The sequence below is a fragment of the Cannabis sativa genome, chromosome 8 (genome assembly GCF_029168945.1).
Source record: "Cannabis sativa cultivar Pink pepper isolate KNU-18-1 chromosome 8, ASM2916894v1, whole genome shotgun sequence".
NCBI classification, from domain to species: Eukaryota; Viridiplantae; Streptophyta; class Magnoliopsida; order Rosales; family Cannabaceae; genus Cannabis; species Cannabis sativa.
Genome location: NC_083608.1, coordinates 48,900,102 through 48,923,188, shown reverse-complemented (window position 1 = coordinate 48,923,188; position 23,087 = coordinate 48,900,102). Strand labels below are relative to the sequence as shown.

The 23,087-nt window shown below is 34.1% G+C and overlaps 2 protein-coding genes and 1 long non-coding RNA gene across 3 annotated transcripts; 1 reads left to right on the top strand and 2 right to left on the bottom strand.

Annotated features, from left to right (window-relative positions):
- Positions 1 to 7,813: 7,813 nt before the first annotated feature.
- Positions 7,814 to 9,616, bottom strand: LOC115698506 (AAA-ATPase ASD, mitochondrial). The gene has a single exon (XM_030625584.2). It carries the CDS (start codon positions 9,507 to 9,509, stop codon positions 7,941 to 7,943), a length of 1,569 nt encoding a protein of 522 aa, XP_030481444.2. The 5' UTR covers positions 9,510 to 9,616; the 3' UTR covers positions 7,814 to 7,940.
- A 1,619-nt stretch (positions 9,617 to 11,235) lies between these two features.
- On the top strand, positions 11,236 to 18,216 carry LOC133030355 (uncharacterized). Its single transcript, XR_009684196.1, has 3 exons — positions 11,236 to 12,234; positions 12,323 to 12,399; positions 17,030 to 18,216. It is a non-coding gene; the product is annotated as an uncharacterized LOC133030355 (long non-coding RNA).
- A 641-nt stretch (positions 18,217 to 18,857) lies between these two features.
- Positions 18,858 to 21,414, bottom strand: LOC115698510 (AAA-ATPase At3g28510). The gene is made up of 2 exons (XM_030625588.2): positions 20,906 to 21,414; positions 18,858 to 20,221 (listed from the first exon to the last, which is right to left on the bottom strand). Exons 1-2 carry the CDS (start codon positions 21,304 to 21,306, stop codon positions 19,111 to 19,113), a joined length of 1,512 nt encoding a protein of 503 aa, XP_030481448.2. The 5' UTR covers positions 21,307 to 21,414; the 3' UTR covers positions 18,858 to 19,110.
- Between the last annotated feature and the right edge of the window lie 1,673 nt (positions 21,415 to 23,087).

Genomic DNA, 23,087 nt, shown 5'->3' with positions numbered 1-23,087 from the left:
TCCAATCCAATCTAATTATAAAAATAAGAGAAAAATTTGTAGTAAAGTCGTCAAAAAGTTCAATTTGATATAAGTTCCTAACCTTAAAAAATAACGGTAATAATATTCAAGTCATACTTTTTATTTGTCCGTTAGTTTTAATTTTAACTGAGTTATTTACTTTTTTTGTTAATCGCCGCGTGTTAAAATTTTATTGGTTCAAATTATTAATTTTAAAAAATAAAAATAAATAAATTATTTAAAAATAATTTTTGTTTCTTTTTCTTTCTTTAAATTCTTCATAAACTGTTTTCATAATTGGCTTCTTATAGGAGAGAAATTTCTAATTGAAAAGAGAGTAATATTTATTTTTATATATATATCTGCAACTCTTACAAATTGCCTTCCGAATTTCATAGCTCTAGTTCAGATCTAGTAATTTAATTATCATAATCAAGTGTCATGATTAAGTTACAAGAATTGGAGCTTATTGAAAATATACACTTATTAGCATAGAAAATATCAGTTGATAATTCACAAATTTGAGGCTCATAATAACGCCTCCTGACCACGGTTTCTCTCGTTCCATGGCGAAACGGAAAAAACTAGGTCGAAGGCCGGGATTGAAGGCGCCGATTGAAGCAGCAGGGTCGGAACAGTGTGTCGACCAGGAGAGGGGGAGTGACGCCGGTACGATCGCAGTGCAGAAGCAACAGGGTGGGGTTCAACCAGTTTCAGATCTGAACAGTAGGGAAGAGCTTGAATCTCTTCAGTCTGCAAGGAGAAGCTGGGCAGAGGAGGTCGAAAATTTGCAGTCAGCCTCGCAACACCACTGGCAGCAATTCACCGGAGGTAAGGCTTTATTCTCTGATGCTAAACTCTCTTATACTGAACCAGTGATTAGGGAAGGTAGAAAAATAGCCCACATAGACTTGGAGGAGGTGAAATTGGAAGAGGAAAGTTGGAAGTCTTCTGTTATATGTATGGTGCTAGGTGCTAATGTTCCAGCTATGGTATTTGAGGGTTTTATTCGAAGAATTTGGGGGCATTTAGGCATAGTCCAAGTTGCTAGAATGACAAAGGGGCTTACAATGGTGAAATTTAATGATGAAGCAACACGAGATGAGGTTCTTGAGAATGGAATGATTCAATTTGATAGGAAACCGGTCATTGTTCGACCGTGGTCGGCGGATTTGAATATGGTTAGGATGGTGAAATCGGTTCCACTTTGGATTAGGCTGCCTAATCTTGGGCTCCAATATTGGGGAAAGAAAACATTGAGTGCTCTTGTAAGTACTGTGGGGAATCCGATAATGATTGATAAACACACTAAGGATCGAACCCGAGTTCAATTCGCTCGAGTCCTTGTGGAAATGGAAATTACTGATAATCCTGATCGAACTTTTTGGTTTGTTAATGAGTATGGGCAGTTGGTTGAGCAGGAAATAGAGTATGAATGGTTGCCGGTGAAGTGCAAACATTGTGGTGGTTTTGGGCACATAATGGCTGAATGTAAGAAGGTAGAAAAGCCAAAAGAAGCTCTCAAAGAGAATGTTTCTCAGCAACAAGCAGAAGGTGCGACTACTGAAGCTTTAACAGTAGTTAAACTCCGTCGCTGAAGAAAATTTGGCAGCAGCCATTGTTCAGGAAGTCTGTAATGAAGATCAAAGCAACAAAGGTTTATCTGAAGGACATCTTAAAGGGGCGGCAGACCGTACAGAGAAGGAAATTGTTGGGGGTTGGAAAGCTACAAAAAGCAGAAATACCAAGGGCTCGGGCTCAACAAGAAAAGTTTTGGACTCTAACGAGAAGGTTCTTAGGAATTCTTTTGCGATCCTAACGGGGGAACAAATTGAAGAAATAGGGGGAGTAAGTCTTGACAGTTAGTGTTTAATGGATTTGTGTAATATAAGTAGTTGGAATGTTAGGGGTATGAATAAAAAAGAGAAACAAGAGAAAGTTGCGGAAGTGTTGAGAAGAAATAAAATAGGAGTTGGGGCTTTGGTTGAAACTAAGGTTAAAGGGGAGAGGCTTCAAGCAATGATGGTGAATTGCTTTGCTCATTGGGATTTTTATTCTAGTAATAAAATGGAAGGAAGGATTCTTTTGCTTTGGAGAAAGAAGTTTGTGAATGTAGAAGTTATAGAAGACTCTAAGCAACATGTTCATTGTCTCATCAAAATGATAGGGCAGAAAAAGGATTTTTTTGCTTCCTTTGTTTATGGAGCTAATACTGTAGAAGGAAGGAAAGATCTTTGGTCTGCTCTTTCAAAGATCAATGTAACTAAAGCTTGGATTATTCTTGGAGATTTCAATGCGGTGTTCAACCATGATGATAGACAAGGGGGGAATGCGGTCAGTGCTTCAGAGCTTGAGGATTCTAATGATTGGGTGGTTAACTCTTCTGTAGGGCCGATGAAACGGACTGGATCGAATTTCACTTGGACTAATAAACAGAATAGTAGGATCTTCTCCCGAATAGATCATGTTTTCCATAATGAGGATTGGGTTGATGATTTCCCGAACACATCAGCTCACTTCTCTTGGGAAACTTGCTCAGATCATTGCCTTTGTGTGATTCATTCGAATGCCACTGAGCTTATTGGTAGTAAGCCATTTCGGTTTTTTAATTTCTGGACCGATCACCCAGATTATAAAAAGATAGTAATGGATAGTTGGGGGAAGCCTTTGAGGTGTAGTGGTTTGAAGGGGATCTATCTCAGAACGATGCGGCTTAAGCACAAGCTGAAGGCCTTCAACAGGAATGCAATAGGGCACATTGGTGAGGCGTATGAGAAGGCCAAAGATGCTTACATTGAGGCTCAATATCAATGCCAAGCTAATCCTAATGACAATAATCTTCTTAGTTTGGAGATTGAGGCGGCTAAGCAGTTTCACACACAGGAAAAAATGTATCAAAGCTTCTTGTACCAAAGAAGCAAAATCAATTGGGTTCAGAAAGGGGATAGCAATACTGCTTATTTTCATGCTTTCTTGAAAAAAAGGAAGGAAGACAACAGGATTGTCTCGTTTGTGACTGAGCAAGGGGTTTTAAACGATCATTTCCCTGATGTTGTTCATCACTTTCTTAGTCACTTCCAAAGCATAATGGGGAAAGCCAAGCCTACTAGTATGGAGATCCAACCTGATTGCATTGCGATGGGGCCTAAACTTAACCTTGACCAACAGGTTCATCTTCTAAAGCCTTTTTCTCTCAAAGAAGTCAGAGCTGCAATGTTTAGCATTCCTATCACTAAGTCTCCTGGGCCTGATGGTTATGGTTCAGGGTTTTTTCGATCGGTTTGGCCTGAGATGGGGAAAGATATACATGCTGCTATTGCTCATTTTTTTGAAACCAACCAGTTCCCGGCTGAGCTTCATAGCACAACTCTCTCTCTTATTCCTAAGACTGAGAGCCCTTCTAAAGCAATTGACTATCGGCCTATAGCTTGTTGCACAACATTGTACAAATGTGTTTCTAAACTGATTTGTACTCGGCTTGCCAATGTTCTGCCTACTTTAGTGAGTCAGAATCAGGGAGCGTTTGTTAAAGGGCGCTCCATTGCGTACAATATCCTTATTCTTCAAGACATCTTGAAGAATTATAGAAGGAAGAATTGCTCCCCAAGATGCACTATAAAAATTGACATAAGTAAAGCTTATGACACGGTCAATTGGGATTTTCTTGAGAAACTTTTGGTGGCCTATTGCTTTCCTGAAAAGTTTGTTAAGTGGATAATGAACTGTGTGAGAAATACGTCGTATTCGTTACTCTTGAATGGAAGAATTCAGGGTTCTTTCAAAGGCGAACAAGGGCTAAGGCAAGGAGATCCAATTTCCCCCCTCCTTTTTGTTCTAGTCATGGAATATCTGTCTCGAAGCATCCAAAAAGCGGCCAGAGATAAGGAGTTCAGGTATCATCCCTTATGCAAAAAACTGAAACTTACTAATCTTTGTTTTGCGGATGATTTAGTAATTTTTTGTAAAGGGAATGAGGGTTCTCTCAATGTCATTCAAACTCTGCTTGATGAGTTTAGCAAGACTTCAGGACTTTCTATAAATTTTGCTAAATCTCAGGTTTATTTTGGTGGAGTTGATCATCCAATTCCTCTTGCTCAGAAAATAAATCTTTCTATAGGAGAGTTTCCTCTCAAGTATCTTGGAATCCCTCTTAGACCTACCAAATGGAAACTTGAGGATTGTGGGCCGATCTTGAAAAAGATGAAAAATAAGCTTCATTCGTGGGCCAACAAACATCTTTCCTATGCTGGTCGTGTTCAATTAATCCATTCTACTTTGATAGGATTAAGAAACTATTGGATGAGAGTGTTCATGTTACCTCAAAGTGTGATTAAGGAGATTGAGAAACTTTGCCGCGGTTTCCTTTGGGGTTTAAAAGACAATCGCCCTAGAGTTCACTTGATAAGTTGGGAAAAGGTGTGCCTTCCTAAAGCTTATGGTGGTCTTGGGTTCAAGGATGGTTCTAAATGGAATAAAGCTTCCTTAGCTAGATTCATTTGGGATTTGATGAGCAAAAAAGATTTATTGTGGGTTAAGTGGATTAACTCAATTTATCTTAAGGGGAGTGATTTCTGGTCCTATAGAATGAGCATGGATACTAGTTGGTATTGGAGAAAACTCTGCAGGTTACGAACAACCTTCAACAAAGATGAGGTTGTGGCAGCGGGTGGAGATAAGTTCAAAACCAGTAGATTTTATTGCAGCTTATTTGCCGAATCGTACGTTATTTCTGCAATGGGGCTATTTGGCATGGTTTGAGCATGCCTAAACACACCTTCCAACTTTGGCAAGCAACCCAAGACAAGTTGTTAACAAGGGATCATCTTAGCAAGTTGAACATTCCTATGTCTAATCTGAATTGTGTGGTTTGTGATATTGATATTGAGAGTCATAACCACTTGTTCTTCAAGTGCAGACTGTCTTTGCTGGTTTTGTACAGGATTTTTCAATGGCTGGGCATGGTTGGTTGGTCTGAGGACTATGATAGTTGGAGAGTTTGGTTGGGCTGCCCTAAGCCGACTATGGTGGACAGAATTTTGGTCCTCTTGATTGCGGCTGTGATCTACCATCTGTGGTGGAATCGAAACACTTGTTTAGTCTATTCTTTTTCTAATTCTGTAAATTGCATTGTAAATAAAATTAAAAGTGAAGTGAAGTATAGACTTTTATTGATTAAAGATAGAAAATGCTCTAGGAAGGAGAAAGACTTGATTCATAGATTGATTTGTAATTAGGTGAAGTGGTGGTGGTTGCTTCTCTTGTAGAAGTGAATTTGTTTGTATTTGTTGAGTAGATTAATGAAGTTTCTTCTTCTTGATCAAAAAAAAAAATATCAGTTGATCCTGTCCTATTAAAGTTGTATTCAACTAAAATAGGGCATTTTTAATCACTGGTTGGTTTGAATGGATTAATAGTGATCGATTTATATAGATAAATTTTCGGTAATCATATATAGCTAACTCTCACATTACCTATTAACTTCTTAATAATAACGTTTATTTTTCACAGTAATGTCAGTGTAAGACCAATGTTAATAATACTATCATTAGTAATAAGTAATTTTTACCCCTTTGTATACTTGAGTTTCAAAACAAACTCATACTTAATTTCTTGTAAATATTTATACCAGATTTCTAATTTGTCTTGCATAATGTTCCATTGTAACATGTAATGTTGTAAAAAAAATAATAATAATAAAAAATTTCTATAGATTTTCATCATTTGCTAAGATATTTGTAACCCTGCATTTTGTAAAATATAAAATATATATCAAAATAGTATATCTAAACTTAATTTTGTTCATTATCCAAAAAAAAAATCTTAATTTTGGTAGTGGAATCTGGAAGTAATTTTAAATATAATATTTATTACTGTCTAAATTGGGACCAGTATTTAGAAAATAATGAGTTAATAAAATACTGTGAACGTCATGTGTATCATTTCACATGATAGTCAGCTGACGTATTATGGCTACCGTCAGCATGGAAAACCTGATTTTATGAATTATTATTATTATTATGAGGTAATGTGTTACTGGCAATTTGAAGAGTGGTTTGGTTTCTAGCTACTCTCCAATGTGTATTGTGTAACAGTGTATGGGCATTAATTTTTTTTTCTTTTTTTTTCAACAATAGAAATATGGATGTGCACATCTCATCCTCACTTTTTTTATTTTATGGTAATTTTAAGGTGGGCATTACGTGTTAGTTATAGAGATTTTAAAGTACTAACAAAAATAGTATATTATTATATTTTAGCACGATTAAAAAAAATATTACTCTAATGATGTTTTAAAAAATGTGTTAAATTCGACATATATTAAAAATTATATTAAATTTGACACAATATATAACATTGTGTAAAATTTAATATATTGTGTCAAATTTAATCCACAATAAATTATACATTTTTTTTATTTACTATAGTGTTACTAATTTTTATGATTTATTGACTTTTATATTATTTTATCTTCTTTATTTACTATATTACCCTTATTTAAACAATAAAATAAATAAATAAATAATGATGTTAGTATATTTTTAATAAAATATTAAACGATGATCAATAATAATTATATTTTTTTATATCTTTACATTAGAGCACAATTATAAATAGTGGGCTAAATGTAATATAAATTTAATTTTTGTGTCAAATTTAGCACAAATTTTATATCTTAAATTAAAGATGGTCTTATACCATCTTCAATTGAGTATGTAAATTCTCGGTTAAATATAGCTCAAAAATTGAGTTAATATTATATTTAGCCTAAATTTACAATTTTACTTCAATTAGTGATAAATTAATATTATTTCCAATAAAAATGTGTAAAAGAATCAACAAATACATTAAATTTTAATTAAAAGTATAAAAATCTAGTTAAATATATAAAAAAATATAAAAAAAATCATTAAAGGTACTAATATAAAAAAAGTTAATAAAAAAGTAATATGTATTGTTATGTAAATTTTAGCTCATATCATATTTTTGTAAAAAATTTAACATCATTTTTTATGTATCAAATTTAAACTATATTATATACTACTATTAAAATATAATTTAATAAACATGGATCATAGCACTTTATTGAAGATGATCTAAAAGGAAAACATCCACATCCAAGATCTATCATAAATTATCGAATTTTTACCGGTTAAACCATTTTAACTATAATTTTACTTACATTTAACATTCTACACTCAAATTTTAAGGGCAAAACTTTCCGAATTTAAAATATTATTTATTTATCTACATTAAATGTCAATAAATTAATTATGTGTACACCTCTTATATGAGTAGCACACATATATTAATACAATTAACATAATTATTTAAAAACCATAAATAAATCATTTCAAAATTGTCTTTTCACACCTCCTTCGGTGTTTTGTCTTCAATTGTGTCTTTTTATCTCCATTTGAACTTATCAATGTAATTGTTTTGTTATATCCAAGTGGCATGGACAATGCAATTGGCCTATCTTCAAATAAAAGCTTTACTTACTATAATGATTTATTTAGGTTAGACTTAGAAAGGGACTAATATATTTTAAACTAATAAATTATTGGGTGTATTATGTAATGTGGTGTGATTGTGTGGGTGTGAGTGTGATCGCATATTAATAAAAAGAAAAGTACGTTGGGTTTCTTGCTGGCCATTTTATTTTAACACAAAATGACAAAACGGTCAAACCAATTCAAAAAAGGTCATTATAAGATGGCCATTACTGATTGAAAAGGCCAATTTATCTGAATTTTACAAAAACAAAAAAAAAAGCAAAAGCATGATACTACAAGTACAACAGGACAAACCAGAGTCTCAAAACAATCTTTATAGCTAAAATAGAAAAGCAATAAACATGGATAAATGAGACCATACAATACATATCAAAACTTAATCAAAACACTAATGTAACTTATTTCTTACCAAAAGAAAAACTCACTCTATGATCCATTTTCCTCTTTTACTTCCTTATCTAATGTTCCATTACCACATTTACATTTCACTTTTACTTCATCAGTTTTTGTTTCACTCTCTTTTTCTAACTTTTCTTTCTCAGTCTTTACCTTTTCTTCTTCTTTAGCTTTCAACTTAGCTTCTTCCTCCTCAGCCTTCTTTTTCACAGCTTCTTCCTTAGCAATCTCAATAGCATCAACCAAATTCTTCAAACACTTATCTGCATCATCCTCATCAGATTTTGGCATCAAATTCTCAGCCACATCAGCTGGGCTCATATCAGTTTCACCCAACAAACGCTCAATTGTAGAGAACAAATCATGTGACTCAACATCTAAGTAGTTCTTGGCAAGAACCTTAAATGCTTCAAAACCACAATAAGAAAGCTCTATGTGCTTGTCCATTCTTCCTCTCCGAATAAGAGCAGGATCAAGTTTGTCAACATAATTAGTTGTAAACACAATAAGCCTCTCACCACCACAAGCTGACCAAATCCCATCAATGAAATTCAAAAGCCCAGAAAGAGTCACCTTACTCTTATTGTTATCTTCCTCTTTAGCTTTCTTCATAGGGTCTTTACTCTTTTCCTCATCTTCACCTTTCTCCTTCTCATTCTTCCGTTGACCAGTAAGATCAAGTGAACAATCAATATCCTCAATCACAATAATAGACTTATTCGAAGTGTCAATCAACAGCTTCTTAAGCTCAGTGTTGTCCTTAACAGCAGTGAGTTCCAAATCATAAACATCATAATCAAGAAAATTAGCCATAGCAGAGATCATAGTTGATTTTCCAGTCCCAGGAGGACCATAAAGAAGATACCCTCTTTTCCAAGCTTTCCCAATTTTAGCATAATACTCTTTCCCCTTCTTGAACTTAAGAAGGTCCTTTATAATCTCCTGCTTCTTTTCGGGTTCCATAGCCAAAGTATCGAAACTAGCCGGATGCTCAAACAGGACATGGCTCCACTTGGTCTGTTTCCCACCATAATACCTCTCACCTGATCCATTAGTGTAAAGCTTTCGTTGCCTATTTTTAATGGCTATGGTTTTTCCTTCTTGGACCAAATGACTCAGATAAGTAGTGGTGATTAGTTCTCTATGTCGTCTATGGAAAGTGAGCCTGTAATACCTCTTCTCATCTGAGTTAGGATACCACGAAAAGGTTGAGTTTTTGGGGGTGCTTTTGTAAGAAGTCCACCACAGTTTCACGCCTTGGAAATCGTCAGTGACTTCTTCATTGTCAGCCAATGTCAAAACCAATGATTTGGTGTCTTTGACATCATCAGCCTTGAGTCGTTTGGCTCGAGCAGTGGAATTGGTACTTAGGTAGTTTTGGATGGCTAAGTAAACTTCACTTCGCTTGAAACGGTCGCCAGAGTATTCATTGAAAGTAATATGGATATAAGGGTACACCAATCCAACGATTTTGTCTGTGTATTTTGTTAGATAACGCCTAAGATCATATGGGAAATATTGTTGAAACATTGCATAACCAAACATTATGCTAGCAATTACTGACCCAAATTGGGTCATCATTTCTCCCATGAACAACATTATTTTGTTTTGTGTTATATTATCTACTCAAAAACATGTAGAGACTTCATATAATAGATCTTATTTATAGACTTGTTATTACTTGATGATCAAGATGTACGCAATTTCCTTTAAGTTTCCCAATTTACCAAAAGGACGCCCCACCAAAAATAAATGTTTAATGTGTGCCCCTTTTGTTTATATAATAAATTAATTAAGGGCATGACCATGAAGATGCCCTATATTAAAATGTTGAGCTCACCATCGTTGACTATATATCTCAATGCGCTGATAGGAGCATTCCTTTTTTTAGCAGCATCCATTATTTAAGAAACAAAAAAGATGTTACAGAAAATATCGATATCAATATCCCAGATATTATCAGTAATATTTGTCTAATTCATACGATAAATACAAGTCTTATTTAGAAAAATCCCCTTTTAAGGTTATCATAATTCTCAACTAATGAGCCTAATTATTATTCTCGACCTAGGGTTCAGGGGAATCTGAAGCTGTGATCGTGTGAATTTTATTTGGGGCTTGCATTTTCATATTTCTAACAAAAGAACCAAAGACACTTAATATAGTAATGGGATTGGCATCTTTCTCTTAAAAAACAGAATAAAAAACAAAAACAAAAACAAAAAACGTAATTGTTCTCACGCTTGTTGTTTAGCCTTCATTCATCTCTGAAAAGTGAAACGAGTTTTTGTGTCATGCATTATCACCAAACTTGATTAATTGTTGAAATGTCACAACTACAGACCACCCTTCTTACATGTTCTCTTCTTGGAACCATCAATTTCAAAATCTTATCTCTGTCTTTTGTCCTGTAATTGGTTCTGTAGATATTATACAATCTCATATTCTCATCTACATAAACAAATTATTGGAGAACATTGTCTCACATGGATTAAATGTAAAAGTATTGAGTCATATATCAGAACATGTACTACTCTACTCATTGCCAATTGGTTTTGAGATAGAACCGCATGATTCTCAACAAAAATGAGCAAGTTTCGAAGACAAGTGTGTTTGCAACACTATTGAGTTTGGTTTATGCTTTTTAGCAAAATCCTAATGAAGCTTTTTGAAATCAGCAAGCAATGAAGAATTTAATTGTACAGATTATGAAAAGAGAAGTTAAATATAGATTTAATAATATTATGAAGAATGTTAAATAAGAGGATTTGAGTTTGTTTGGAAGTTTGAAATAATAATAATCATTTAGTCAGGTATTTTTTTTTTATAAAAAGTATTTGTAGTTTGTTAATTTGGTTTTGATGAGAAGTACACATTTGATTTATTTAATTACATCATCATGAATAATAACCATTTATATTTGTACCCAAAAGTACAAACAGCTCAAAACAATTTAAAATGTCAAATCAATACACAATACTTCATGCAGTGATATTAACAACTTTATAAAATTAAGGCTCAATCAAAAACTGATTAATTCAGAGCTTTAATCTACTTTATATTTTATAGGGTAAATAAATGGAATAAAAAATTGGACAAACCAGCCACACAGCATTGCATAATCAAAACCAAAAAACTTACTCTAAGTGGACACTGATCCATTCTCTTTCACTTCCTTATTATCAGTTTTTGGCTCACTCTCTTTTTCTAACTTTTCTTTCTCAGTCTTCACCTTCTCATCCTCTTTATCCTTTAACTTAGCTTCTTCATCCTCAGCCTGTTTTTTCACAGCTTCTTCCTTAGCATTCTCAATAACATCAACCAAATTCTTCAAACACATGTATGCATCATCTTCATCAGATTTCGGCATCAAATTTTGTAGCTTTTAGTTGTTTTTTTGCTATTTACTTAATTTCAGGGTATATGTTTAGTTTATTTAGGGTTGATCTAATTTATTTTTAGTTAGTTATTTTCTTAGGTATCCTATTACAACAGGTTGATTTCTAATTAATTATTGTTTTAGTTAATACAATAAATTAATATATATATATGTGATTTGTACTTATTTTGAAGTTTTTTTTTTTATTATTATTGTAGGAAATAGCTGTCATTCCCGAGATGCCTAAACTACCCCTACACCAACACCCCAACGTTCATAAAGCAAGGGCAATTTCGTCTTTTTCTCTTTGTGCGGATCCAAAGAGAATATTCTCTCTTGTTATCCGAATATGCCTCCTCTTTTCAAGGTCAGATTTAATTCAAAAACCTATTGCATTTATTTTCATATAAATGCTTTCTTTTCTTTTCCTAGAAAACCCTAGCACACATTTTCTCTCTTCAAAGCATGGCAGCCGAACCACCCTCTTCTCTTTCTTTGCTTTTCTTTCTGCAACTCAACACAGCCCAGCCGAAGCTCTTCTTCTTCCTTCCTTCTCTCTTTGCTGAAAAACGCAGCAACACAACAATGGTAAGAAAAATGTTGCTGCGTTATTTTTCTTCTTCTTCCTTTCTCCTTTCTTCAAGCTACTGCTGTAGCTTTCATGGCAGCCCCTTGTTCCCTTTCAAAACCTGCAACACACATACAAAAAACACAACCCGAAACAGTAACAACAAAGATCAAAAATGATCTTTGTTGGTTACAAGAGATATAAACCGAAACACCACAGAAAAATAAATGAAGAACACAACAAAATTTGATTTCGGAGTTCCCCTTGAAATCAAGAGTACATCTCCGTCAAGCTTCCCTCAAAGACGCTTGATTCTTCACTATCAAAGTCCAAACCGATTACAAGGATGAGAGATTCCTAGCCACAAAGTTCAGTAGGTAATCTCTATTCTTTCTCTTTATTTCTCTTGGTTTTTCTTACAATATCTCTCACTAACTCTCTATATTTTTCTCTCTTGTTTCTGAGGTTGATTACAAAACAAACAAGGGCTGCCTTGTATTTTTCCTCTGCTGGCCGAAATGGTCTCTTGCTCAAAGTGGAAGGTTGAACCACTTATTTATAATGTTGTTGTTGTTGTTGTGTTTGTTTCTGATCTGAGAAAGTTTGTTGTAATCTGTTGAGATATTTTCCCTTGAATAGCTGAAAGTTGTTAGAGTCTTGAGATATTTATTTGCTTCCTTTTATTGTTAAGAAATAAAAGACTTAAGCCTAGGAAAACAGAACCGACAACTCTATGAGTTATAATGGTCTGTTGAGGCTTTATAAAGAGGTCTAAATTATTTTCCTTGTAACTTTATTTATGGGACAATAGTATGGGAATTTATCCAACAAATTCCACCTAAATTTCCATACTAGCAGTCCAAACAGTTTCTGCCTTTGCTTTATTTACTTGTTGCTGTCTTTGAGGGTCATTGCTTGAATATGTGTCCATTTACCATCCTGTGTCAACTCCCAACAGGTTCATACAATGTTTGAACTTGTTGAGAGTGACCACCTTAGTTCCCATATCTGCTGGGTTCTCCTCAGTAGGAACTTTTTCCACTTGTATTTCACCTTGAGTCACCTTGTCCCTTATAAAGTGGTATTTAATCTCTATATGTTTAGTTCGGTCATGGAACACAGGGTTCCTACATAAGTGTACACAGCTTTGACTGTCTGAGTACACTCTAGGAACCTCTTTAAGTAACTTAATCTCTGTCAAAAGTCCTTTCATCCATATGGCTTCTTTAATAGCTTCTGTGGTTGATATGTACTCCGATTCTGTTGTTGAAAGTGCAACCACAGGTTGGAGTTGGGCTTTCCAACTCACACAGTTTCCTCCAAGTAGGAACATGTAAGATGAAGTAGACTTTCTGCTGTCTCTGTCCCCGGCATAGTCGGCATCGCTGTATCCTTCTATGTTGGTGCTGAACTTCTGTTGCTTGTAGATGAGTCCAACCTTAGGTGTCCCTACTAGGTACCTGAAAACCCATTTCATTGCAAGCCAATGAATCTTTCCTGGGTTTGCCATGTATTTGCTCAAGGTACTTATGGCAAAGGCCAGATCTGGCCTTGTACAAACCATTAAGTACATAATAGTCCCAACTGCACTTGAGTAAGGCACTTTACTGCTTCGGTCTTAGGACATTGTTCCTTTGTCAAAGTGTACTGGCTAGTTATTGGCTGAGAAGTTTTCTTTGAATCTTTCATTGAAAACTTCTCTATAATCTTTTGAATGTAGTCCTCTTGTGTCAAGAATAACTTGCCCAACTTTCTGTCCCTCTTTATAGTGATACCCAGTATCTTAGATGCTATCCCCAAGTCTTTCATCTCAAACTCAGCCTTGAGTTGCTTCTTCATCTCATCCACTTGAGATCTTTCCTTGCTTATGATAAGCATGTCATCTACATAAAGTAACAAGTAGATGACTGTGTTGATGTCAGTTCCTTTGTGATAGAAACATGCATCATAGTAACTCCTTGAGAAACCTTGTTTCATCATAAAGGTGTCAAACCTTTTATTCCACTGCCTAGGGGATTGCTTGAGTCCATACAAGGACTTAACCAGTTTACAAACATGGTTAGGTTTTCCCTTCTCTACATACCCTTCTGGTTGGGTCATGTATATTTCTTCTTCCAATTCCCCATGGAGAAAGGCAGTGGTAACATCCATCTGATCTATCTCCATGTCAAACTGAGTAGCTAAGCTTAGGACCACTCTAATCGTTTTATACTTCACCACCGGAGAGAAAATCTCATTGAAGTCAATACCTTCCTTTTGTGTGAAACCTTTAGCCACTAGCCTAGCCTTGAACCTTATAGGCTCACCTTTAGATCTTCCTTCCTTGTGCTTGAACAACCACTTACAAGACACAATGCTTTTACCCTCGGGTTTTGGTACCACAACCCAAGTCTTATTCTTCTTGAGAGATCCCATCTCATCATCCATGGCCTTATTCCACTCTTTAGAATTCTTTCCATTTACTGCCTCACTATAAGTCTTGGGTTCCATATCATCCATTTCCAAATCTGTTAGAAGAGCATAAGCCAATTCTTCACTCCAAATGTTGTAGCTGAATTTCTGATTAGGCTTCGGAGTCCTCTTAGATCTGTCCCTTGTCAACTGATAGTTTGTAAGGTCTTCTTCGGTGTCTTCATCCCTGATCTCTTGTTGAGCATCAGTTCCTCCCCCTTGACCATTGTTAATGGGCTGCTGGATTTGGTTAGGTTCCACCTGAACCATTCCCGGTGTGTCTTCATTTTGTTCCACCTGATTAGAACCGGTTTTAACTTCTAGGTTTGTACCTGCAGGGTTAGTATCTTCCATTCCTGCACTAGACTTTTCATTAGGTAAACAAGGAAAAATATTTTCTTGGAATATAACATCTCTACTATTCATAGTTTTAAATCCCCCTTTTTCCTTTACCCAAAGTCTATACCCTTTTACCCCTTCGGGGTACCCTAAGAAAACACACTTTAAAGCCCTAGGTTCAAGTTTTCCTATGCTTTGATGTGCATAAGCTGCACATCCAAAAACTTTCAAATGAGAAAGGTTTGGAGGTTTACCTGACCATTTCTCCTCGGGAGTTTTACCTTCAATTGCTCTTGATGGGCTTCTATTTATTAGGTGAACTGCTGTCAAGGCAGCTTCTCCCCAAAACCCTTGAGATAATCCTGACTGAAGTAGCATACACCTTACTTTGTTTAGTATGGTGCGGTTCATTCTTTCAGCCACCCCGTTTTGCTGAGGTGTAATCCTCACTGTTCTATGTCGCTGCAAACCATTTTCTTTACAATAGAGGTCAAATTCATTGTTACAAAATTCCAAACCATTATCAGTTCTTAAAGTTTTCAGCTTTTCATTAGTTAAGTTCTCAACCAATAATTTCCAATGTTTGAATTTTGTAAAAGCATCATTTTTATTCTTAAGTAGATATATCCATACTTTCCTAGAATAATCATCTACTATAGATAAAAAATAAGAACAACCACCATGAGTGCTGATTTTTTCTGGACCCCATAAATCAGAATGTACATACTCAAGTATTCTTTTAGAGTTGTGAGTACCTGCTGTGAACTTTAATCTGTGATGCTTTCCAAGTATGCAATGTTCACAAAAGTCTAGTTTACTCACTTTATCCTTACCCAACAGTTGTTGCTCACTCATGAGTTGCAAGCCTCGCTCACTTATATGCCCTAATCTTCTGTGCCATAGAGTAGCTATCTCTTCTTCTTTGTCGTTGTGAGTTGTAATGTTACAGCTTGAAATAGGAGAGCCTTGTAGGTAGTAAAGTCCACCATTTTTGATTCCTTTCATGATTGTTAATGCTCCTCTACTAAGCTTCATATGACCTGCCTCTACCTTACTCACAACACCCAAATCATCAAGCACACTAATAGAAATTAAATTTCTAGAAAGATTAGGCACATACCTCACTGCTGTTAGGGTTCTTACTATCCCATCATACATTTTAAATCTGATAGATCCCGAGCCTTTAATCTCACAAGTCTGATTGTTTCCAAGGATTACTTTTCCTCCTTTAGATTCCCTATAATCAAACATATAACTCTTGTCATTAGTCATATGAAAAGTACAACCTGAATCTAAAATCCATTCATCTTTAAAAGATGATGCAACAATGTATACTTCACCACTATCAACACTCTCATAACCATCACCATAATTAGCTTGGTTATTTTTATGAAAATTAGGTTTAGAGTTAGAATTTTCTCCCTGTCCTTTATATTTATTTGGTTTGCCTTTGTTTAGAAAATAACAATCTCTCTTGAAATGCCCTGGCTTGCCACAGTTGTAGCATCCCGTAGGATCAGTTGGTTCTTTTGAGTTTGATCTTCCCTTGTTGTGACTCTTTCCTTTGTGGTGATCTCTGCTGTGACTTTTACTTTTGTAGTGTCCATGTTTTCTTTGATTGGGTCTCCCTCTACTGAAGTTTACTTCTCCATTAGAACCTCCATGCTTCTCATTCTTGATCTCCAAGTCTTTTGACTTCAAGGCTGAAATTACTTCTTCTAAAGTAATTTCTGTCCTACCATATTTAATGGCATTCTTCACTTCTTTGTAGGATTCGGGTAATGAGTTTAAGATGATGATGGCTTGGTTCTCATCACTTAAAGCCTCATTTTCACCAGAATTAGCCAATTCAATATGTAACCTTAGAAATTCATCTAGGTTTTCATCAAGAGTCTTGCTAGTGCTCATCTTGAAACCAAAGATCCTTTCTTTAAGAAAGATCTTGTTGATTAAAGATTTCTTTTGAAACTGATCTTCAAGCTTTTTCCATATTTTTGCTGGTGTATCTTCTTTATCAACTAACCTGATAATAGCATCAGACAAATTAAAAATGATTAAACCAGTAGCAGTTTCAAGAAGTTCTTCTTGTGTAGATTTAGAAGTATTTTCTGGCCATTCTATAGGTTCACTAAGAACCCTAAGTAATTTGTTATGAGCAAGAAGAGCTCTAATCTTCTTCCTCCAAATCCTATAGTCCCCCGATCCATCAAACTTGTCAACATCTACTCTAATATTACTCATGTTTAATTGTTATAACAAGATAATAAAAGTAAGAATGTAACAAGACAAAGTTTAGGTTAGAGTTTTCCTTTTCTTGATAATTTCAGATTTTGCTTCTTCAATGTTTTGATGATCTTGCTTGTTTCTTGATGTTGTTTCCAGGTGTTGTTAAATCTTCTTGCTTCCCCGAGCTCTGATACCACTGTAGGAAATAGCTGTCATTCCCGAGATGCCTAAACTACCCCTACACCAACACCCCAACGTTCATAAAGCAAGGGCAATTTCGTCTTTTTCTCTTTGTGCGGATCCAAAGAGAATATTCTCTCTTGTTATCCGAATATGCCTCCTCTTTTCAAGGTCAGATTTAATTCAAAAACCTATTGCATTTATTTTCATATAAATGCTTTCTTTTCTTTTCCTAGAAAACCCTAGCACACATTTTCTCTCTTCAAAGCATGGCAGCCGAACCACCCTCTTCTCTTTCTTTGCTTTTCTTTCTGCAACTCAACACAGCCCAGCCGAAGCTCTTCTTCTTCCTTCCTTCTCTCTTTGCTGAAAAACGCAGCAACACAACAATGGTAAGAAAAATGTTGCTGCGTTATTTTTCTTCTTCTTCCTTTCTCCTTTCTTCAAGCTACTGCTGTAGCTTTCATGGCAGCCCCTTGTTCCCTTTCAAAACCTGCAACACACATACAAAAAACACAACCCGAAACAGTAACAACAAAGATCAAAAATGATCTTTGTTGGTTACAAGAGATATAAACCGAAACACCACAGAAAAATAAATGAAGAACACAACAAAATTTGATTTCGGAGTTCCCCTTGAAATCAAGAGTACATCTCCGTCAAGCTTCCCTCAAAGACGCTTGATTCTTCACTATCAAAGTCCAAACCGATTACAAGGATGAGAGATTCCTAGCCACAAAGTTCAGTAGGTAATCTCTATTCTTTCTCTTTATTTCTCTTGGTTTTTCTTACAATATCTCTCACTAACTCTCTATATTTTTCTCTCTTGTTTCTGAGGTTGGTTACAAAACAAACAAGGGCTGCCTTGTATTTTTCCTCTGCTGGCCGAAATGGTCTCTTGCTCAAAGTGGAAGGTTGAACCACTTATTTATAATGTTGTTGTTGTTGTTGTGTTTGTTTCTGATCTGAGAAAGTTTGTTGTAATCTGTTGAGATATTTTCCCTTGAATAGCTGAAAGTTGTTAGAGTCTTGAGATATTTATTTGCTTCCTTTTATTGTTAAGAAATAAAAGACTTAAGCCTAGGAAAACAGAACCGACAACTCTATGAGTTATAATGGTCTGTTGAGGCTTTATAAAGAGGTCTAAATTATTTTCCTTGTAACTTTATTTATGGGACAATAGTATGGGAATTTATCCAACAATTATTTTGTAGGAGATGATTTGTTATTGTTTTTAAGTTTCTTTTAGATTGATGCAATGTATTAATTCACATATTAAAATGAGGGATTTTAGTTTAACTAATTATAAAATATGATATTTTTTTAGTTGATATTAAGGTTTTTTTTTTTTTGCATTAAGCTGAATAAGTGATTTATTAATTTTCTTATTGAGTCATATTAAAATAAACATATATGTTGTTGATTTTTTGTTATTCTTTAGTTAATATTGAATTGATATGCAAATATTTTGAAGTATACTTTTATTTTAATTTTTTAATTTTCATAATTAAAAATATTATGATAAATTTTTCGAAAAAAATAAATATTGTGATAAGATTCTCGATGTTATTTTCTAATTGTTTATTTTGAGTTGTGTTTGAGCTTATTAATTACAAAGAATGTAAATATGCATATTGACACAAGGTTAAGGTTGGTTAAGGCGGACTAGACCAGACTTAGAGTCCACTCACCCAATTGAGTCCAAAAAAAAAAATATATATTTTAAAATAACACGTATTATTATTAACTTGTTGATACCTAAACCCAATTAATATGGAACCATTTCATATTGTGCTAAATTAAAGGAAAGCAAACATAACATTTTGAACCATTATGTACCAAATGAAATCAAATCCAACAACATACAACACTAGACACTTAATTAAGCTATGTCCACACTCCACACCACACCACCATATTTACCAACACGTCCTAGAAACAAAGATTTGCAATTTTTTTTTACTTTTCCTTTTTTCCTTTTTAAATTTTTTTATATAAATATCTAAAGAACCTAGTTAATTCCAATTACAACACACATGACCAACCTTGTTCTTCCTCTAACCTCCTTCCTCCTCAATTGAATTGATCAATCCATTACATTTCACAGCATCTTTAGTACCCAAAATTCCTTCTTTTTCTTTCTCCAATAATTTCTCTTCTTCCTCCTTAGCCTTAATCTTTTTAGCCTTCTCAAGTGCTTCAACCAAATTCTTCATACACTCATCTAAGTCTTCCTCTTCAGAATTCACCATCAAATTCTCAGCCACATCAGCAGGAGTCATTTCAGTTTCACCCAACAAACACTCAATCTTAGAAAACAAATCATGTGACTCAACATCTAAGTAGTTCTTGGCAAGAACCTTAAAAGCCCCAAAACCACAATAGGAAAGCTCTATGTGCTTGTCCATTCTTCCTCTCCTAATAAGAGCAGGATCAAGTTTGTCAAAATAATTAGTAGTAAACACAATAAGCCTCTCACCACCACAAGCTGACCAAATCCCATCAACGAAATTCAAAAGCCCAGAAAGAGTCACCTTACTATAATCATCTATTGAATCTTCATTAACAGGGTCACTACTATTACTACTCTGTACTCCATCTTTCTTTTTCTTATTCTTCTTCTTTCGTTGACCAGTTAGATCAAGAGAACAGTCAATATCTTCAATCACAATTATGGACTTACTCGAACTGTCAATCAACAGTTTCCTCAGTTCAGTGTTGTCCTTAACAGAAGTGAGTTCCAAATCATAAACATCATAATCAAGAAAATTAGCCATAGCAGAGATCATGGTTGATTTTCCTGTCCCTGGAGGACCATAAAGAAGATACCCTCTTTTCCAAGGCTTACCAACTTTGGTATAGTAATCCTTTCCGTTTTTGAACTTAAGGAGGTCTTTCATAATGTCTTTCTTTAACTTGGGGTCCAAGGCAAGTGTTTCGAAACTTGCAGGGTGCTCGAAATCCACACTGATCCACTTACTTGATTTACCACTTCGATAAATGTCAGTAGAGCCATTGGTGTAAAGCTTTCTCTTGCGATTCTTGAGGGCTATTCGTTTTCCCTCCTCCAAGACGTGGCGGAGATAAGCGGTGGTGATGAGTTCGCGGTGGCGTCTATGGAAGGAGAGTGTGAAGTACCTTTTGTCGTCCGAATTTGGATAACCCCACCTATCGAAACGCAAATATTATCAACAGTGGCGGATTCAGAATTTAAGTTGTGTATTTTTTTATTTTTTTTTTTGAAGGAATCCTTTTGTTTTCTTTATAGTATAATATGCTTAAAAAATGGGTTAAATGCAAAATTGTATTTTGATAGTATTAAAGATGATTTAAAGTAAAAATGTAACTAAATATAAGTTTTATTATTAGGGATTTCAAATTGTTTGAACCTTTTTGGTGTATTATTCTATATGAGAATGAGAAGCTAGAAATGTTTGGGGTATCAAAGTTCCATATCGAGAGAATAGATAAAATTTGTCGTGAGAGTTTAGGTCCAAAACAGATAATATTGTATGCAGGAATCAAAGTGAGATAGCGGTCCAACAAACGGGGCAAACAAAAAAGTATATACCAGAAATATTATAGACTTAAAAATAATGTTTGTAATAGGTTTTCTTATTTCAAAAAGAGACAAGTAGATTTGATAAGAATTGGTTATTGAGTTCTTTTTAGCTCAACTCTTTGCTTGGGGCTTTGGTTAGTTGTAAATGGTATTCATGAACTGTAAAATCAAACTAACGAAATCACATTTAATTATAAATTCATATTATAACTAACTAAAATACATTTATATATTTTTTTTTTATTATTATTAACACATACTAATTTAACAAGTGAGAGATTTTATTGTACCTTAGTGAGGATGCAGTGGGGTCTATTTTGTGAGAAATCCACTTGAGCTTAACACCTTTGAATTGATCAGGGACTTGGGAGTTGTCATCTAGGCTTAGAACCATAGATTTACTATCTTTAACATCAGAAGCCTTGAGTTTTTGAGCTAGGGTTGTGGAGTTGACACTTAAGTAAGTTTGGATATTTTCATAGAGTTGGCTTCGCATGAAACTGTCACCACTGTACTCGTGGAAACTAATTTTCACATAAGGAAAGATTAGGCTCATCATTTTGTTGGTAAAAGTGTGAACATAGAGTTGAATTTCATGGGGAACGAATCGTGTAAATGTTGTATAAACTAAGAACAAACTAGTCAACATTGCACTTGATTTACCAAATGTTTCTAGCATCAAGGACAACATTGTTCTTTTCTAGGGTACAATTACAAATTGAAGCAATAAAGTGGTACTTAGCAAAGCATTTAGAATCATCTATTTATAGAGGAAAAGGGATTTTTGGTTTCTTGGTATAGAAGGATAAGATTGGACTTGTTCTTTGCCTTGATATCATATTATTTTATTTGTGGGTGATGAGGGGACTAATTTGTATGTATTTTCTAACACGTTTCTATAGACGGCACACTAATAGATTGGATCAAAGAAAAGATTTGGTAATGAAGATATACAATAATGTTTTTTATTATTATATAGAGTAATTTGTTGCGTCAATTTTAAGTTTAATTCTCGATTGTAAATAAATATTTAAATTTAATTTTTAACGGTAATAATATTTAAGTTATATTTTTGAAACTTCCGTAGGTACTTAGCCATTAAATATCAAATCATTATCCACGTGTTATTTTTTATTGGTAAATTTAAATTAATTTTTAAATAAAAAATAACAATTTAATGATGTGGACCAATCAAAGATTGCCACGTGATAATTTACTTGATACTTAACAGCCAAGTACCTACAGAAGTTTTAAAATTATAACTTAGGTATTGTTACCGCTAAAAATTAAATTTATGTATTTATTTACAATTGTGAGTTAAATTTATGTATTTATTTATAATTTACTTGATACTTAACAGCCAACCCTCCAATTTTTGGAGAGATTCAAAATGGAGGATTAAGAGAGACCAAATCCATCAACCTATTTTCTTCTTCATATACTTTTTTCTTTGCCAAACAAGTGAAATTAACTCTCCTCCTTCTCTTTCTCCCTCTAATATTCAGTTCTACATTGGGCATAAGCAGGCTAGACCTATGTCTAGGGCCCACCTAGTCTAGGGGTAAAAAAAAATTATCTCCTTTTAAAATTACACAATTTTTTATTATTTTTAAAAATAACATATTTTTTTATAGACGACTAAATTTTAGGGCCTACCTTGCCAATACTCCCTCCTTCCTTCCAAACTTTTTTCCATCTACATAGGAACGAACTCATATAGAAGCGAGACGGGACAATCACCCTCTTAAGAAAAAACAAAAAAATGGATATACATATTAAATAGTTATGATATATATTTATAATAAAAAATAATACCTCGACATAATATTAAGTTTAGAATAATAATTAAGTTAAATTATAGTAATTTTTCTCTCCGAACATTGACATGTACTAAATCATGTCCCATGAACTTTTTTTGCCGTTAAAAATTTTCCTTGAACTATTAAGATTGTTAGATTTAAGGATTTTTGTCTAATTTTAGTAAAAAAAAAATTCTAATATGGATGAAAGTTCCCAGGGCATGATTTAGTACATATTAAAGTTTGAGGGGTATAATTTGGTAGATATCAAAGTTTGAGAAGCATAGTTTAGTACATAAACAATCACTGAAACAGTAAAATTGAATGAAATTAGATAAAAGTCCTTAAATCTAACAATCTCAATAGTTCAGAGGGAATTTTTAACGACCAAAATAATTCAGAAGGCATGATTTGGTATTTGTCAAAGTTTGAGGGGAAAAATTACTAATTAGCCTATATAATATAGAAGTAAAAGGCTCAAATTCAGAATATAATTTGAAAAAAAAAAAATTGCCTCACCATCACTTTAAATAGTGAATTATATAGGTAACATAAACAACACTGATTAAATTTGACCTATTTTTTGGAGGTGCATATATACATATTTATATTTATATTTATGTCCATATCATAAGAAGACACTTATGTGATGTTTGATATATTTATTAATTAA

Coding starts and splice junctions, on each gene's coding strand:
- LOC115698506 (XM_030625584.2), bottom strand. CDS start 9,509: ATGTTGTTCATGGGAGAAATGATGACCCAATTTGGGTCAGTAATTGCT.
- LOC115698510 (XM_030625588.2), bottom strand. CDS start 21,306: ATGTTGTCCTTGATGCTAGAAACATTTGGTAAATCAAGTGCAATGTTG. Junction 20,222..20,905: donor CCCACTGCATCCTCACTAAG/GTACAATAAAAT, acceptor GCGTTTCGATAG/GTGGGGTTATCCAAATTCGG.